Source organism: Triticum urartu, chromosome 2 (assembly GCF_003073215.2).
Source record: "Triticum urartu cultivar G1812 chromosome 2, Tu2.1, whole genome shotgun sequence".
In the NCBI taxonomy this organism is placed as follows: Eukaryota; Viridiplantae; Streptophyta; class Magnoliopsida; order Poales; family Poaceae; genus Triticum; species Triticum urartu.
The window spans coordinates 725352268-725371267 of record NC_053023.1 but is presented as its reverse complement, the minus strand read 5'-3'; the positions used below and the strand labels follow the sequence as shown (position 1 = coordinate 725371267).

General features: G+C 41.7%; 4 protein-coding genes across 5 annotated transcripts; all 4 read right to left on the bottom strand.

The window, feature by feature from the left end:
• Positions 1-468: 468 nt before the first annotated feature.
• LOC125534385 lies at positions 469-1108 on the bottom strand. Its single transcript, XM_048697635.1, has one exon. It carries the CDS (start codon positions 948-950, stop codon positions 678-680), a length of 273 nt encoding a protein of 90 aa, XP_048553592.1. The 5' UTR covers positions 951-1108; the 3' UTR covers positions 469-677.
• A 7033-nt stretch (positions 1109-8141) lies between these two features.
• On the bottom strand, positions 8142-8781 carry LOC125534384. Its single transcript, XM_048697633.1, has one exon. The coding sequence runs from the start codon at positions 8559-8561 to the stop codon at positions 8289-8291; it is 273 nt and encodes a 90-aa protein (XP_048553590.1). The 5' UTR covers positions 8562-8781; the 3' UTR covers positions 8142-8288.
• A 2585-nt stretch (positions 8782-11366) lies between these two features.
• Positions 11367-11959, bottom strand: LOC125540175. The gene has a single exon (XM_048703764.1). It carries the CDS (start codon positions 11800-11802, stop codon positions 11530-11532), a length of 273 nt encoding a protein of 90 aa, XP_048559721.1. The 5' UTR covers positions 11803-11959; the 3' UTR covers positions 11367-11529.
• Positions 11960-12566: 607 nt separating this feature from the next.
• LOC125540174 (nucleolar protein 58-like) lies at positions 12567-15184 on the bottom strand. Of its 2 annotated transcripts, none has more exons than XM_048703762.1 (7): positions 14947-15184; positions 14574-14686; positions 14454-14495; positions 13678-13845; positions 13421-13597; positions 13093-13290; positions 12567-13009 (listed from the first exon to the last, which is right to left on the bottom strand). In XM_048703762.1, exons 1-7 carry the CDS (start codon positions 15122-15124, stop codon positions 12782-12784), a joined length of 1104 nt encoding a protein of 367 aa, XP_048559719.1. In that variant the 5' UTR covers positions 15125-15184; the 3' UTR covers positions 12567-12781. The 2 variants fall into 2 exon arrangements, with proteins under 2 accessions (XP_048559719.1, XP_048559720.1); XM_048703763.1 differs by having other exon boundaries at positions 12567-12999.
• Positions 15185-19000: the final 3816 nt, after the last annotated feature.

The window sequence follows — 19000 nt, the reverse complement described above, 5'->3', positions numbered from 1 at the left end:
CGGTTGGAGGCACCAACCAGTATTAAAGATGATGCGCTGCCACCCGCAGTGAACAATGTTTAGTCTCACCTCGCTTGTGACAGTGAGGAGTACCACGTACGAGTATGAGAGCTGCCAGGGGGAAACCAGAGGAGCAACACATGGTTTCCACTTTCAGCGCCACATGCTTGGTTTCAGCGCTTGTTTGGTAACAGTCACGCATACGTCTGATGAATCAACACAATAAAGAAACGCATGTGAGGTTGACGAATAGTTGAAAGATGCATAATGTACTACCATATTCATATGTTTATAAAACTGAACCGTCGGGTCTAATTCGCAGAAAAAACAAAAGGTTTTGATTATCATCTGTACAAGCTGGCGGAAAAATGTGGACCGGGATCAATGCTCTGCCCATCGAACAGAGCAACGGGCAAAGCTTGCGCCCAACTCGAAACAATAATCTTTCCAAAGAATTTGAAACAAACAGATCAGTTTCAAAGGCAATTCAAACCTTTTTCTTAAGCAGGATAATGTGAACTTGAAGTGGGGGAAGGTTTCATCATCATCATCATCATCATAGTGATACGTATTTACAATCGGCAGGGAATTGACCAGCCAAGTCACACGGCGTGGTTGTTGCTAGAGGTTTCTAACAGAGGCTGGAGCTAGGAGAAAACACCTCTTGGTAGCTAGTACTAATTGGGACCCCAGCAGCTGAGGTACATCACGGTCCTCAGCCCCTCCTCGGCCTTCTCCGCTCGCCGCCTCTCCGCCACCGCTGCAGCAGACGCCGGAAGCTGCTTTGTGCTCTGTAAGGCGCCACCGTGGACATTTACTCTGGCCTTGGCGGTCCTGTGGATGGACTTGAGCGCGTAGTTCCAGCGGCAGAGCCCGGCCTGGTCCTTGAGCGCCTCCACGGCGCCCACGCTCATCCCCACCATCCACGACGCCTTCGCAGCACCCGCCATGATCTCTCTGTAAGACTGTAACTCTGTTTTTCTCGCCGCGTTGGAGGAGATGATGCCGCTGAATGGTCTGCCTGAACTCTCTGATGCTTGATAGCAGTGAAGTGTGGATTTTGTGGTGGTGAAGGAACTGAGCTGCAAGCTAAACGATGCTTGTTTGTGTTGATGAGAAGAGGAGTGGGAGCCGATGGTGTTATATATACGCGAGGGCAGAGGAAAACAGGCGGCAGCGGACGTTGGTTTTCCAGGATACCGGGTGCTTTCAGAATTCAGGGTTAGTTTGCTCACCTCTCGCTGTCGTTCCAGGATACCGTTGTGTTGTTTTGTTTATTCCTGGCGGAAGAAGTAGCGGTTTTGTCCATTGCGACAGTTTGGGATCGGACAGAGATAAAATTGGAACGACGCATAGATAGCCTGTGTCAATATCCAACGAGCATAATCGAGTTTCTTATTGCGAGCCACTGAACCTGTCGTCCTAGAAATAGCATCAATAATTCAAATAGCCCTCTCATTGTTTCTCAGGCACATGAAAAATTGAACGACTTCTATTTTCAAATAAGAAACGATCATCATCTAATTTTGGCTCATCCATACTGCTTCCTGTTTTGTTATCGGCGTGAAAAGAAATTAAGAATTTTATAGAACTTCAATTCATGCACAGTTTAGAAAACAAATTGCTTTACTACAATAGCTACTTATAAGTTTTGGCATCAGGTTAGCCCTGATGAAATATTTTCTTTGTCTCCCAAGCATGTGTAATATTCCCTTTGTAAAGAAATATAATATCGTTTAGAACATTAGTAGTATTGAACATCCGCATGTTGCTTCACTGAAAGTGATTTTAATGCTAACACAGGCAACACTTTCCATGGCAGCCCGGTGAGAAAATAAATTCGAATCAGTCAAGAAAAAATGAAGAGAAAGATCATTATAAAATATTTAAGAAATTTAAGTGTGCAAAAAATAAAAAATGTTATGAACAACATAGAGTTAGATCAAAATTAGAAGCTTTTGGTTTCAGTTATGCTAACTGGCTTTCATTCCCCGGGAGGCAGCTCACAATGAACCCCCTCACAGCTGTTTGCTCGAGATCAAGCGGTGGCAGTTTTCTCCTAGTTTTAGTTTAATGTCCCCATATTTTTAATGTTTTTCTAGAATATCATGGAGTTTTTGGTTATTTTTATTTCCTTGCTATGAGTTCCTTCTGAATATTTTTTTTAAGTTTTATCTAAATGAAATCCTGCATTTTTATTTGTTTTCTTAATACTCAAAGATAATAAATTTACTAGAGTTATTATTGATATTCGCTGAGCTTCCATAAAATGAAATATAATTTTTATGTCCTCTGTTTCTGAGTTTTGTCCATTGTTTGTGGCAGCTATGTTGTTACGTATGCAAAACCGTCATCTCCTCATTGCTCAAATCTCTTGACATTTCGCAAGGGCCACGGCAATCACAAGAGTTTTACCAAAATACCACACGCTCTTGTGATGATAGCGAGACCACAAGCTTGTGTCCGTTTCAGTTTAAGCCGCCAACTTTTGGCTAAGAAGGCTAGAATCTGAACCGAAGGGCTGGGGTGTTCTAAACAACCAACGCTTCTTTCAAAGCTGGATTTCCCCTAGTTCATTTTTGGCAACTGATGTTTGTTTCACTTTGATGGATTGGAATATGAACCAAAGGGTTATTCTAAACAACCAACATTTCTTTAAAAGTTGACCCCCCCCCCCCCTAAGTTCATTTTAGTTAGTGTGCCTCAACTTTTTGGCTTCTCGACCAACCATTCAACTAGTAGTCATCATCACTGTTTGGCCACCGGGCTCGTCAGTGATGATAAAATCATCACCGGCCAGGAACTACTAACGTGTCGTTAGCGCATCAGTGAACAATAATGATATAATTTGGCAAGTCGGTGTTATTCAGTTTTGTAGTAGTGGGGGCTGGGAACCCTAGGTTTTGGGACCAACTAAGAAGGGTGAGGGAGGTGTCGGTAGCGATCGATTGTGGTGGGTTGCGTCCTAGCGAACCAAGAATGGGAGTCACACGAAAATAAAGCGGATATGTACAAAAAAAAGGCAGACGAAGTGGGGATGCAGAGATGTGGGAGATCGGATGAAAGAGAAGATGTAAAACGTGAGACGAAATATTGCATCTTTTTAGATAGTGTTGAAGATAACAATGATGACATACTAAGGTCAACACATAGTAAGAGAAAAATCGCAAAACATGGTGAAATCATAAACAATTGATTAGAATAATCAATTTTAATTGCCCATGCAGTTTAAAATATGATTATCACTAGAGCCAGATTCACCATCGGGGTGCGCATGGTCGATCGCCTCGGGTCTCCGATGACGATTCATACCTACAATACATAATGACCAATGGGAATAAACTAATTGAGCAATGTCATCGTACGTCCCCCTTGACAAAACTTGATTGGTTTCGTCAATGATTATAACTTATTTATACTAAACATTTTTATTTCTTATATATACATATATATATATATATGTCATATTTTCTATAAATTATTTCATTTTAAATTAATTAGAAAAACAAAAAAATTGTACCTAACAACATAAATCCCAAGTAGTAACTTAGAGTTAACATTTATCAACAAAAATTACCATCAAAATTGCTTTAATGACAAACCAACTCCATTTTGTTCTAGAACTTATATTATTTTTTCCTAATATGTTTGGGATATTTAAGTAAGTTAATTCCATCCTTATCAGAGAAAAAGATAGAAGTAGCATTCATAAACAAAATGATTTTATTTATGCGTCTGTCTTATTACCTTTGAATATTTTGCAATAGAGTTCTATAATATAAGCAACTAACAAATATCTTAGTAAAAGTTTATTACCTTAGAATATTTTTATCTTATATCAATCTGTTTAATTAATTGGAAGGAAAGAACTACTGTGCACCCGATTGTACCTATTATCTGAAAGTCTGGTTTTATTTATTTTTCTTTTCTTTGTGTTTCATGGCCCTAGGGCAAAATCCAAATTGCTGGTCTTTTAGTGGAAACTACAAAGATGCGCCTCACTCTGTGATATCTCTGATCAGAAAGCACGTTTACTTATTATTAATGTGGTCTAACCTGGAGCTATATCATGTTTAGTTGAATTACTACTGTGTCAGTTTAGCGAATATACAATGAAGAAATTCAAAACATAATCTCCACGACCTCATCGCACATCAGGTCTGGAGCCACAGAAAGTACTTTCAACAAATTCAAAGTACTTCTCGTTTGGTCTCGTTTTGGACTAACAAAGCAACCGAAGGTAGGTCCACCAACAAAACTGATACTGTACTAAGAACTAAATGGATTGGTTGCGTCATGACACCTTGAGTACAACAGATACAAGGATTTATTGCGTGTGTCACTCAGAGTTTTGGTTACCGCTCGAAATTTCGAGATTTACCATGGTTACCGCATATTTCAGTCCCCCTCAGTAAATGGGCATTTCCAGCAAAAAAAATTGAATTTTTGAATTTTTTGAATTCAAATGCTCAATGTATAGTAAAGTGTGGCAGCACCTGTGCTATCGATATCTATTTTGAAAGAATTTGAATTCAAAATTCAATTATAAATTTCATTCGAAATTCGTTCAAAATTTTCTCAAAATTTCATGGTAATCGTGGTAACCACATTTACTGGCCCCCCTCGGTAAAAATGCCCCATTCGGTAACCAAAACCTTGGTGTCACTTCAACAAAGTGCCACAACTGAAGATTGGTCTGGATCCGGGAGTGCATCTATTCAGAACTGAGATAGAACTCACCTGCTCCCATCTTCTTGCTCCATTGTAAGCATTAAGGAGTACTATAATTGAAAATCAGGGAGTACCTAATTCTAAGGGTAGATTTGTCATTTAAGAGAGTCAAACTCAGGATACGGATTTATGATATTTTTAGAAATAAATTAATGACTATGATATGCTATTCCTGCAATGAGATCTATCTTGCATGCATGCACCGATCCGATAATTGTGCCAAGTTATTTGCATGGGAGAGAGTTATGATTCATCCATTATCAGGCAGATCTGGAGAGACCTGATTTTGGAATTAGCATCATTCGACTTGATTAATCCCTATTTCTTTGCTTTGTTGGTCTAGAGAAACACAAAATCATGCAGCTAGGAACAATCCAAAATAAGTTTTGTAATGGTTGGGACAGCAAACTTGGATTCGGCAAGAATCTCATTTTTTGGTAGTACGAAGGGGGAATTGGCCCAAAAATTGGATAAGGGTAAAGACGCAGCCGGGTGCCGGCAGCTTATTCAAGTGTCCCCCGAACCGCGCGAAATGGTGAGTATTTCTTAACCAGGTCAGCTGTGATCAACACTCCCGATTCAATCTTCGCAACACCCTTGATTGAAAATGGGAATTAGTAACCAGTAAGAGGCAATGGCGGCTGATTCAATCGCATCGGCGCCGCCCGATTCGTCGTAACGGTGATAGCCGATTCAGAATGAAGCTGGCGGTGGCTGATTGGATTGTTGTGGAGGTTTCAGAAATTGAGCAGGCTAAAGTTAATCGAAACACCAGCATAAATTGTAAAATTCTATAATACCCTTTAATATCAATGATGGATTTAGTTGGTACTCCACAGGACCCTTAGGAAGTACCAGGGTATCGTAAAAGAGCTCCGAGTGCAGACAGAGTGGTAGAAGCAGATACCATCCAGTATTATCAATGCTTTTACCCTCCCAAAACAAAGGAAAAGTAACTAGGTTTTTCACGCCGCAGATCGCTCACAGCATTGTCTAGCTCCGCGCACCCGCACCCCGAATGCTTTAAAGACGCCCTCATCCTTGCGGGGTGGCATCCATTCACAAATCCCCAAATCTTAAAAGCTTCGAGCTTTCCCTCTCACACCGGCAGCCATGTGGCGGCCAGTCCTATGCCGCCCCCACGCCTCCACCTTATTCACCCTCGTCTCGGCTTCCCACCCTCACCGCGGATTCTCCCGCCCAGCGCTTTCAGGATCAAATTCTTCTACCGCCACCGCCTCCTCTCCCCCACCATAGATTCAACTTGCCCCGTGCTTCCAGTATGGCGAGGACCATGGCCCTGATGCCTCTGCTTTCGCATGACATGGCGCTACTGACTTCTTCTTCGAGTCTTTTCGATCACACAACATTGGCGCACGGCACGGCGCCACAACTCCCTCCGTCCGGTCGGCCTTCACTTCCTCTTGGTCCACCACGATGGGCGGCACCAACTTCATCGTTCGTTGGGACGTAGCCACCATGGGTGGCACCAACATGTTCGTCCGCCGGGACGCAGCCACTATTGACGGCATCCTCGTTGTCCGCCGGGATAACTTATTTATACCAAACCCTTTTATTTATTTTATATATCAAATGTACTATACGTAATTTTGTTTTAAATTGATACTCCTTCCGATCCAAAATAAGTGTCGTAGTTTTACTTCAAGACACATTTTTTATCGGAGAGGGTAAAACATTTAGAAAAAATGTCTCTATACCTAACAAAATGAACCCCAAGTAGTAACTTATAGTTGAATATTATAAAAAAAATTGAAATTACTATAATGACAAACCAACTCCAATTTGTTGTAAAACTTATATTATTATTTTTCAAATATGTTTGGATAATTTAAGTAAGTTAAATTCCATACATATAAGAGAAAAATTAGATGATCAATCATATACAAAATAATTTTAGTTATGCATCTATTTTGTTACCTTTGGATATTTTCCTATAGAATTCTATAATATAAGCGGCTATCAAATATCTTAGTACAAGTTTGTGGAGGACAATTTGTTTATCTTAGTTGTAAGTATTCTTTATCTTATATAAATCAGCATATTAATTGGAAGGAACTATTGTGCACCCGATGTACCTATTAATTGAATCTCTGATTTTATTTGTTTTTCTTCTCTTTTGGTTTCATGGCCCTAGGGAAAAATCCAAATTGTTGGTCTTTCAGTGGAACCTGGAAAGATATGGAGTAACCTTGATGTGCCTCACTCTGTGATGAGAGCGTAATGAGAACAAATCATACGGAAACCAACATTCAAAGAACACTTCGTGGAAACCACGTTTGAAGGTTTCAAAAAATTCTGAAAAAATGTGACATGTTAAGGGGATGATGTTTTATTGTCATGTGAATTTTCAAGTCAAAACACATTACGGGGTGCAATCTATGAAAAAGACAAATTCAGCAATGAATAGTGACGCTACTGTTCGGCGCTATTCAATGCTGATTTTTGTCACTATTCATTGCTGAATTTGTTTTATTTTTCATAGCTCATATCTCGTAATGTGTTTGAACTTAAAATTTTGCAAGGCAATAGAACGTCACTCTCTTAATATTCCGTAATTTTTAAAGATTTTTTCAATACTTCAAAACATCATTTTTCACGTGGTTTTCATCGGTTTCCACCGAATGTTGGTTTCATATGATAATTTCAGTGATAGCTATGACCAGAAAGCATGTTTACTTATTAATGTGGACATGTGGTCTATTCTACTATTCAGGAGTTGTATCATGTTTAGTTGAATTACTACTGTGTCAGTTTAGCGAATATACAACAAAGAAATTCAAAATATATTTGTTCGACCTCGTCGCACATCAGGTCGACTGGAGCCACAGAAAGTACTTTCTTCAACCTATGCGCAAAAAAGAATAAGAAAGAAAGTACTTTCAACCAATTCAAAGTACTTCTGGTTTTGGACTAATAAAGCAACCGAAGACAGGTCCAAACAAAACTGATAAGTACTATAAATGGATTGGTTGCTTGATGACACCTTGAGTACAACTGATACGAGGATTTATTGCGTGTGTCACTTCAACAAAGTGCGGCGGACTGAAGAAATTCAGCATGTCTGTGAAGATTGGAGGCTGATGCCTACTGTATCTGTATGTAACTGAAGAATGGTCTGGATCCGGGAGTGCATCTATCCAGAACTGAGATAGAACTCACCTGCTCTCCTCTTCTTGCTGTCCCTGTATCCCAAAATCCTCTTGTTGGACACTGAAAAATTGATCTGAACCTATTCGGTGTGTGCTACCAATAGGTTATTAACCCGTTGACCGTTACAATTTGCTACGATTTGTGAAGTGTACTTGTAAGTTCTTTCTGGGTTGTAAGCAGACACCAAATCAGAGCATGTATGCATATTCCTCACCAAGATAATAATGAGCAAATAGACATGGGCTCAATTAACATCATTTTTCATCATCATCGTCATCGTGGTATGTTACAATGGGGGATTCCACGGGAAGCCAGCCAGGTTTCAGGCCATGGTTGTTGCAGCAAACACAGACACGCCTAGCTGGAGTACTACCAAGTTGCAGCAACTAATTGGGACCCCAGCAGCTGAGGTACATCACCGTCCTCAGCCCCTCCTCGGCCTTCTCCGCTCGCCGCTTCTCCGCCACCGGCGCCGCAGAGGCCGGAAGCTGCTTCGCACCCTGCGAGACGGCGCCGCAGACGTTGGCACTGGCCTTGGCAGCCCGGTGGATGGACCTGAGCGCGTAGTTCCAGCGGCAGAGTCCAGCCTGATCCTTGAGTGCCTCCACGGCGCCCACGCTCGTCGCCACCATCCAAGACGCCTTCGCCGCACCCGCCATGATATTTCTATATGCGTTGGTGGAGACAGCATCGCTGACTGAACTATATGATGCCTAAAGATTGGTTGCTAGCAGTCGACTGAGGATTGTGGGCCTTGTGGTTACGAATGAACTGAGCTGAAGGCTGGTTGATGCTTGTGTTGATGAGACGAAGAGCGGGGCTGGGACGAGATTATATACACGAGGGACGGAGGGAGGCTGGGAGTTCCCGAGCAAAACAGTGGTCGCGGACGTTGGTTTTGCAGGATACCGGGTGCTTCCGGAGCCACTCTGCTGCTGCTCTGCTTGTTCACGCCGCGCCTATCGCTTTCGTGGCGTTTTGTTCGCTGTGGAAGTGGCGGTTTTGGACATCGCGAGAGTCCGGGATTGGGATTGGCGCAGGCCGACAGAGATAAGATTGGAATGACGGATACATAATTGTCTTTAAAAAAACATCGATGGCCCCTCCACTATGCATAGTCAAAATTCGTTTTTGTCCCAAATGTCAGAAACTCAGAATTGTTTGAGGTTGCCATAGAGGTGGTTTTGAACATGTCGTAGCTGAGTGTGCAAATAAAATTGAAACGGAACAAGAATAAAATGGGGAAATGAAAATACTTTCAGGGAATACATAAAAATAATCAACTGACATTCTAGAAATTTAGAAATTGAATAGCTATCATAAATATTCTGGAAACCATGGAATCTGGAAAATTTCTAAAGATTTATTTTGCCAAATTTTAATTCTTTCACATTTAATAATTCCTTTTGTTTTATTAAATTTTGAAATATTCCAGATTGTTCTAAAATCCTTCATTTTTTACCAAATTTCTTGTAACTCTTCATTTCCGAAGTTGTGTTTATAGACTTGTAAATTGCTAAAGTAAACATATTGTTCACCAAATGTTTGAAATTTTGACTTGTTTGTTCCCTAGTTTTCTAGTTGCGTGGGATTTTATTTTCTAATGTTGTACTCCCTCCGTTCACTATTATAAGATGTTCTAACCTTTTTTAAATCGGATGTATGTAGACATGTTTTGGTGCATTTATTCACTCATTTCAGTCCGTATGTAGTCCATATTGAAACATCCAAAATATCTAATAACAGTGAATGGAGGGAGTATATTTCTATTTTCTCATCTTTCCTGAGCTTTGTCCAAAATAAAACATTGTGGTGACTATGCTGCTGCATATGAAAAAAACCGATGCCACAATATTGTCAAAACCACTTTAAATGGGGCAAAATACCAAATCTAGACGGTTTTGACACTTGGACAAAGAATTTTCCACGATGGAAATGCAGAGCCAAATTTAAGCTTTGACAATAGTTGAAGAACCATATTTTTATCTAAGAATTAATATGAATTTCTTGTATGCAAAATTATCATGCCAACTTTATGGTAAGACAATTGTAAATGGTTTAAGATGCAAATCTGGACAATTTGACACTTGGGAGACCAGAAACTTCCCACATCGTAGTTAGATACTTTGACAACTGACGGACCATAAGTACAAGAAAACATCTCGTGAGGAGAGGACCGGCGACTGAAACCCTAATCGCTGCCCCATCTACTCCCCCTCTCGCTGCCGCCAGGGCGTGTCGCCGGGCAAAAGCCTGTGCGGCACGGTAGAGGGGAGGTCCTGATCGGGGGCATCCTGCTTGTGGAGGCATTGGAGGGTTGCAGTTACAGATGTGTGGTTGAGTGACAGTCTTTGTTGGGTGGTGCTTGATGGCGGCGTTGGTGATTCAGCACGGCATATTTTATAGGTGGCCCGACCTCGCTACGTCACCGGAGAATAAGGAGTTGATGCATGGTCATAGTTGGCAACAATCTTGACATTTGGCCTGTTGTGCAGCGGCTTGAATGATTTTTTCACGTATTCTTTAGGGACTCTTCGAGTTTGGTTTGGGTCGGCGAGACAGCGGTGTGGTTTCAATGTAGGAACTAGGAATAATGTTCTCCCCGCTCTTTCACTATTTCTTTGGTGTGGCTATCACCATCGTAGGGTGTGTGGAGGCATGTTTCTCATGGGTCTTTCAGGATCCGGTTGGTTTAGGTTCTGGTAGACCGTCTGGATTCGGACGCCTTTTGTGCTCTTCAGAGTATCTACTTGCCTTTATCAGCATTTTCTTCTCCAGGGCGCCTACATCAACGACTTCCAAGATTCGAGAGGGAGAAGACTTCGGCACGGCAATCCGCAAGGGCCAAGCATTTGAATGTAATTTTTGATGTATAAGTGTGTTTGTAAGGACTTATGATAGTACTTAATAGATATGACCTTAGTTGTTTAAAAAAATTGGTGTGACATGTAAAGACAAGAAATGTTAATTGTACAAATTTTTATTTAAGAGCAATCACCTTTTCAGTGCGGTATCAAAATATTTTAAGTTTCTGCGCCAACTTAACTGGAAAATCTTATCTGTATCACCCCACGCTCATGTTGTGGACAGGTGACAGTGAGACCACATGTATGAGAGTTGACAAGGGGAAAACCAGAGGAGCCGGATGCTTCGTTTCAGGGGTTGTTCGTTAATGGTCACGCAACACAACAAAGTCGACCAATGAATAGTGGAAACATATCCCTCAAAAAAAAAAAGAATAGTGGAAACATATCCCTCGTTTGTTTATGAAACTGAACCTAAGAAATAGCAAAAGGACCAGGATCAATTTTTTGGGTTTCCGATCTTGCTTTGCCTGTCGAGGCAGCGAACAGGACAGAGCAACAGGCAAAGTGTGTGGCCAACTCGAAGCAATAATCTTCCAAAAGAATCCTAAGCACACAGACCTGTTTGGAAGGCAATGCAAACATTTTTCTGAATCAGGGTAATGTGAACTCAGAGTGGGGAAGATTTCATCATCATCATCATCATCATGGTGAGACATATTTACAATCGTGAGGGAATTAACCAGCCAAGTCATACGGCAAGGTTGTCGTTGCTGGTGGCTGAAGCTAGCAGAACTTTAGAAACACCTCTGGCTAGCTACTACTAATTGGGACCCCAGAAACTGAGGTACATGACGGTCCTCAGCCCCTCCTCGGCCTTCTCCGCTCGCCGCCTCTCCGCCACCGCTGCGGCAGACGCTGGAAGCTGCTTGGTGCTCTGCGAGGCGCCACCGTGGACATTTACTCTGGCCTTGGCGGTCCTGTGGACGGACTTGAGCGTGTAGTTCCAGCGGCAGAGCCCGGCCTGGTCCTTGAGCGCCTCCACGGCGCCCACGCTCATCGCCGCCGTCCATGACGCCTTCGCCGCACCCGCCATGATCTCCCTCTTCTTCTTGTCTCGCTGGTGGAAAACTCTGTGATGCCTGAAGATTGGGCGGTAGTCGAGTGTAGAATCTGTTGAGTAAGTGAAGAACTGGCTGCTTGTGTTGATGAGAGGAAGAGTGGGAGCCGGATGGTGTTATATTCAGGAGGGCCAGAGGAAAACAGGAGGCTGGGACGTTGGTTTTCCAGGATACCGGGTGCTGTCGGTGTCAGGGTCACTTTGCTTGTGTACGCCGCAGCTCTCCTTGTCGTCCCGGCCGGTGCAGTGGAACTTGGTGTTTTGTTTTTTCGCCGCAGTTTTGTCCATTGCAAGAGTTTGGGATCGGCTCAATCCGACAGAGATAAGATTGGTATGACGTGTAGATAATGAGTGCCATGATTCGGTGAGCGAAAGAAAATTTGATTCTGCGAGTGATTTATACCAGACATCTTAGAAACAACAACACATAAATAGCCGTATCATTATTTCTCATACACTTTTCATTTGAAGCTGTCACCAGGAGAAGGCTCCCCACCTAAATTCGATCTCATTTCAAAAATGAAAATTGATCCAGCTTATAAGTTAAATAAGATCGAAAGTTTATGAGAAAAACCAGGCGCGCCTCTGGTTGTTGGTACTTAGCAGTGGCTGCCCACCTCAGCCCGTCTTATCTTTGTTATTCAGGCCAAAAGATGCGGTTTTGTCCACTGCCACCAGACCAAGATGGCCGAGACAAGACAGGGGTAATGGATGGAGAACATGTATCAAGATGAAACGAGTAAAAGCAGTCATCATCTATCAACTGCTTAGTACTAGCTGTTTTCCCAACTTGCAAACTAACTCAGCAATTTCGTAAGACCTTAAAATATACAGTATGATTTTCTTAAAAAAAATCTTTACATTGAGGAAGCAAGATCATCAAATTTCTATGAACTGCTTTACTACCGTTCTAATTGATGCATGTCTACGCCTCTATGAATTATACAGACATCCCTCATTGACCATAGGCTTTATTTACCTTCTTACTTCTTCTCATGGGACACCGGACGCGCGCTTCTTTAGCTTTCTTTACCAAGCCAGCCAACATATCTTTGTGGCGAGTCTTGATTTGATAGTTAGACACTAATTCACTGTGATTCAACATGCAGGCTAGCTTATTTATCTTCTTTTCGTATTTATCCGCATCATTCAGCAACTTTGCTTGCACGTCTTCTGAAAGCATCTGCAAGAGACATGACTCAACCCAAGTGTATATGAAATGCACGGCGAGCAGCTGAGAACCCATTTGCAAAGTATGGTTTTTACCTCATCCGAATCACCAATTTCACGGCTGCATATGATCTTAAAAGCCGTCGCGAGTTTCAGAAGGTCCCAGTTCTCATACTCTATGCCAGACACATTCTTAAGGTGGCGACCAAGAGCATGGAAGGCTCTGTACTGTTCCTTCTCAGCAGCATCACAATCAAACAAGACGGATGCAGTCACAACAATCTTGTCGTTGACCTGGATACGAAGATGTTGCTTCATCATTTAAATGAAAATGCAATGGAAATTTATTCTACTCTACAAGATATTGCATCCAAAGCTTTGCTCAGTGAGAATAAGGCAAAAGCATGGCAGCTGGTAAACTCACCATCTCTGGTTTGACATCGAAGCCGTAACTACTCAATAGCATTTGTAGTCCTTGACTCACTGGGAGCAGATCTTCTTTAGGAAGCTCTGATTTTTCTCTGCGCACCAAACTAGGCATGAAACGCTTCATGCCCCACATTACCTCCATCACAAGTTCATCATGCCGGCAGGGTATTCCCTGAAAAGAAGTAACATATATGAAAAATGGCGCTCAAAGTTGTTCAGAAATAGTATAAGAAACAAGGAGCTTATACTTACCAAGCTTAATTCAATTATTGATTTATATTCCGGTTTTCCAACAAGTAGTTCCTGCCCAGGACGGCGCCACTTCAAGATCATTTCAGTGAGTTGTTTGTTAACACCAGTATCAACATTAATGGCGCTGGACTTGTCATCAAAAGTTTGAAATTCCTTCAGCCAAACAACCTGATAAAAGAGACAACCAAAGATAAGCAGGTTCAGGGGCAAGGAGAAACAATTAATTAAAAAGCATGCAATGTTTTAATTAGGAGAACTTAAGACATTGTAACAAAATTCGGTAGGTGCATCTCCATTGTAAATATGTACCCCTTTTCAAGCCCTCGTTTGTCAAAACTCTGCAGTGTAATTCAGAAAAGATTGGTGTTCTAAGGTAAAGCATTGTAATTTTGGAAATAAAGCTCAGTGACTTTATTCACTTCTTAACTAGTAGCGCCACGTCAAGGCCCAATAAATTGGTTCAAAGACACCCACCACCAGGTTGGGTGCATATCATCTACAAATCACCTTGCAGCCGTCATGTGACCATTTAGCAAAACAAATTTTGGAGCATCATGCTACATGGATTACAGACCCAGGGAAGTTTTCATCCTGTTAATTAGTAAAGAGCGGAATTGTGTTTATATGCCCCCGTCAACACAAACAGAAAAAAAATGTCAATCATAAACGATGCAAGGTTCCTAATCGAATCGATTTGGCGATAAGCATACAAAGAACGAAATAAGAAGCCGTGACAAATAAGAAGGGAAGGGAAGGGAAGGAAAGGAAAGACTCACCCGCCTTGCCCTATAATAGTTAGCAAATTTTACCCACATACTCTGGAGACAAGGATGAAATATAGGTTAGTTATTAGTATCGACGACTAGAGGAAGCCAAGCACATCAGTAATAATTAACCTGCATTGCATCTGGTAAGTAGAGGTAAATCCCACAGAAATTGAAAACCGCAAAGCCGGATGGCGTCTCTAGCAGCACCAAGAGCACCCCATTGTTGTTCGCAAAGTCATCGCCTATACCAACACACCAAAATTAAGCAAGCTGGATTAAGGAAGGGAAACAAAAACCTCATCCAGATATCAAAAGCGTGAAGCCTAGATCCGAGGTGAAAGGTCCTCCACGAACCCTAACACGCCGATCTATAGAGGGCAAGATGTGGGATCGGATGCATAGTAATTTGTTCCCTAGACGGAAAAACCTTTCTGCCGCCACGGTTTCCATTGGGGCAGATTGAGATAGAGGATAAGATAATGACGGCGGGCTGGTTGCTCACCTATACTTGCGGCTAGCTCCCCAAAAGTACCGGGTATAATCTTCCGTCGACGCGCCGGAGGAGGACGACGACCCGCCGGAGAAGGATCCGGCGCCGGAGTGGCAGGCCCGCGGCGCCGCACGACGGGAGGAGGCATTGGGATTTGCTGCCGCGTGAATGGGGGAACCGCCAATACCATATACTCCAACAAAATTCCACTGCCCGACAGCGGCCTAACGAAGCCCAGTGAATGGAGGGGGCAATTGGGCCGGCTAAGGTAGGGGGCTATACCAACATGAGAGGAAACTTCCCAAATCACTAATTAAGGAGTACTTGTTGCAAAGAACACTCCACTTTCCCATGTCGCGACAAGTGGCGCACATGCAGCGCGCCACTTGTCGCAACATGGGAGTTTTCCCTTTTTTCGTAGATCCGTTTATTCAAAACGTTTTATCTCTTAAATCGTACGTCCAAATCTTGAACCGTTTTCACCATTGGATTTCTCGCGTCGAGATCTTCAAAACTAGATCCCATGTTGATAGGTTTTGAAAAACTTTTTTTCACGAAAAAACCTGACAAAAAAACCGGGCGAAAAAACCGAACCGGGAGCACGGTTTTTTTCCCTTTCCGAAAGAGGCACGCCCGTGCCTCTCGCGAAATCACAACCGTGCCTCTCGTGGAAGCAAAACCGTGACTCTCGTGAAAGGAAAAAAAAATAAAAAACGCGTTTTTTTCCGTTTCTGAGAGGCACGGCCGTGACTCTCGCGAAAGCAAAACCGTGACTCTCGCGAAAGAAAAAAACAGAAAACACGTATTTTTTCCCTTTCCAAGAGGCACGGCCGTGACTTTCGCGTAAGCACAACCGTGCCTCTCGCGGAAGCAAACCCGTGACTCTCATAAAAGAAAAAAAAACAGAAAACGCGTTTTATTTTTCTCTTTCCGAGAGGCACGGCCGTGACTCTCGCGAAAGCACAACCGTGCCTCTCGCGGAAGCAAAACCGTGACTCTCACGAAAGAAAAAAAAATAGAAAACGCGTTTTTTTTTCGTTTCCGAAAGGCACGGCCGTGACTCTCGATAAAGCACAACCGTGCCTCTCGCGGAAGAAAAACCGTGACTTTTGCGAAAGGAAAAAAAGAAAACGCGTTTTTTCGCGCAAAAAGTTTTTTTTTCGAAAAATATTTTTGATCGAAAAGTTAAGAAAGACTGGGAGAAAACCAAAACGTCGAAAAAACCGTTTAAAAAGCCGAAAACGCGTGCGGGAAAATAAAAAACAAAATCCGAAGGGAACGTCCAGAGCACGACACGTGGCGAATGGCTAAGAGCGCGCCAAGTGGCGCTGATCGTTGCAAGGCTCCCGAAGGAGAAGGAGCGATCGTTAACTAGTTGCTCCCGGAAACTTCCAACCCGTGAAGGAAAAACCAGGCATTGCACCTTCCCCGCCTAAAACAAAGGCATTGCACCTTCCTTGGTTTCGAAACAGTGTACTTTTTTTTAACATAAATTACATGATTCCTAATTAAAAAATCTTCATGCATGTTTTTTTCATCGTACACCAAAAAACAAGTCCTCAAAATGTCTTTACTTTTTTTTTCCTATTTCTGTAAGAGAAAAGATTCATCATGAGGAAAACTAGATAATATCTCCGCACATTGTTGTGGAAATTAATAGCCATAAATTTGTCACCAATAAAATTAGAATATATGAGAATAATGCCCCTCTACATTCTCGTCATATATGAACGGTACATACCTAGCAGTAAATGGAAGTTGGCTGCACATTGTAGTACATCGTGACCTTGTGACTTCAGCGGGAGGAGGGGAGGAGGGGGGCTTGTTTTGTTGTTGAAAAAATTCATGCCTAATAATAAATGGGCTATTGCTTCTGGAGGAACGTCACCGAAATTGCCCCAAAAGTTGCAAAACATTATCCATCGATGCCACCTATAAGTGATAAAAATGTTTCACTCCGCCTGGGCGGCCCATGCAGTAGGAACCTTCTATACTACGTTATGCACGCTGGCAGAAAACAAAGTGCGCCTGTTTGGACCAGCCCATGTCCGGGTGGCCTGTTTTTAAATTTTGTTTTTTTCGTCTTTGTTTTTCCTACTCTAAATAATTTGGCACTTCAAAAAGTTCCGAAAATTAAAAAAATAGAAATTTGAAATAAAATATTTCATAATTCATAATTTTTTGTCGATTCAGAAACATTTGACGATTTTCTAAAAAAATCACAATTTTGAAAACAAATGTTCGGCAAGTTTAAAAATGGTCATGATTTTTTAAAAGTTTGTGTATTAAACAATGTTCATAAAATTGAAAAAACAATCACCAAATCAAAAAATGTTCATCAATTGAAAAATAATCTAAAATGTAAAAACTGATCGTGACTTACAAAATAGGTTATTCATTCGTAAAATGTTCAGTGATTCAAAAAATGATAATGCATTCTAGAAAATGTTTGTTAAATCAAAAAAATATTCGTTAATTTAAAAAATTGTTCCACCAATTTCCAAAAAATGCTCGTTAATTCAAGAAAATTGTTTTAAAAATTTGCTAATACAATAAAAAAGTTCATGAATTATGATTATAGAAAATGTTCACGAGTTTAGAAAAATGTTCATGATTTTCAAAAATTGTTCACAATTTCATGAATATGAGAGTGATAGTGTATCTTGCTGTTGCAGCAAAATGTGATCATGGTCGTTGGAGATTATGAATTTTTTTTCTCCCGTTGTAACGCATTGGCCGTTTTGCTAGTAAAACTTAATGATGTGAAGGCTTTATATGTGCTTGATGACATTGATGACTCATCTCCTACATAAAGGTATATAAAGGATTGCATGTAATTGATGGCGTGGACAACTAGGTGTCATGTGTGACGAGGTCGGATTTGTGCATGTCGAAAGAAATAGAACTAAATAATGGGGATAAACTATTTAGGCATATGCAACATAACCATGTTTATGTAGGTGTGGCCTTTTAAGTTTTTTACACCAATTTAACCGAAGAGTCTTACCATGCTCTCCTTCGATGATCGGTGACAGTGAGAACACAAACTACAAATATTGGAGAAGACAAGGAAAACCGGAGGCTAGGGACACGGTTCCCATCATACCAAAGGCCACATGCTTCATTTCTGCATTGAAAAACTACAGAAAGATGAATTCTAGTGGATGTGTCGTATTCATAGGCTCCAAAACGATTTTATGCCGGGCTTCATAATTTTTTGAGGATTGTGCGTGAACACAGAGTTTCATAACTCAAAACTCCATATTTTGTGGACCCACATGTAAGTGTCTTTATTTGTTCGTCAGTATTTACTGTTCGGCACATTCTTATTTCGTCTTGCCCGAGAAGGACTCACGAGGAGGGCTTGGACACTACATGGCTTAGGCGAGGTGGTCGTGGAGAAAAATAGTGGGTGGGGAAGAGAAAGATGGATGAGCATGGCTGCGTGGTGGCGAGCGGGGAACTCGATTTGAAAAAATGTGACCCACGGTACACTAGCATCCCAGTCATTAATTATAAGAAATGTCAATTTATATAACCATATTCTGGCGGGAAAAACGGTTCGAAAAGGACACTCTAACAGGAAACAAAGGGGGATAGGGCGCAGATGGACAAGACACACAGGGCTGCCCACTAATGGGCATTTTGTTTTCATGGAAACTGCACGTGCGAAAGTAGTACTCGCGGCTGTGCCATTGGTAGGAGAATGAGAGGGATGGAGAGGGAGAAGAAAGAAATGGCTAAAGTTTCACAGAAATTTTTGTCTGTAGTTATTTTTTTCAGCTTGCAAACTAACCCAGAATTTTTATAAAATTTTAAAATATAAGATTTTTCCGATAGGCTTTCTTTACATTGTAAGATAGACCAGCAAAATTTCTGTGAGCTACTTAGCTACATTCTAATTCATGCACGCCTCAACTCAAGGAAGAACAATCATGCACGCCTAAATCTGTATGGATTATACAGCTATCCGTGCTGGTTTGCGTTAGCGCTAGCTTCAAGTGGCATATTGACATGGTGATCATGTAAGTTTGGGTTTGTTGCATAATTTTGTTTGGCTTGCAAT

What these genes read in the sequence shown, in the direction of transcription:
- LOC125540175 (XM_048703764.1), bottom strand. Translation starts at nt 11,802, where the DNA reads ATGGCGGGTGCGGCGAAGGCGTCATGGACGGCGGCGATGAGCGTGGGC.
- LOC125534384 (XM_048697633.1), bottom strand. Translation starts at nt 8,561, where the DNA reads ATGGCGGGTGCGGCGAAGGCGTCTTGGATGGTGGCGACGAGCGTGGGC.
- LOC125534385 (XM_048697635.1), bottom strand. Translation starts at nt 950, where the DNA reads ATGGCGGGTGCTGCGAAGGCGTCGTGGATGGTGGGGATGAGCGTGGGC.
- LOC125540174 (XM_048703762.1), bottom strand. Translation starts at nt 15,124, where the DNA reads ATGGTATTGGCGGTTCCCCCATTCACGCGGCAGCAAATCCCAATGCCT. An exon ending in CAATAATTGAATTAAGCTTG is followed by an intron (nt 13,598 to 13,677) that starts GTAAGTATAAGC and finishes ACTTCTTTTCAG; the next exon opens with GGAATACCCTGCCGGCATGA. An exon ending in TCGATGTCAAACCAGAGATG is followed by an intron (nt 13,291 to 13,420) that starts GTGAGTTTACCA and finishes CTTCGTATCCAG; the next exon opens with GTCAACGACAAGATTGTTGT.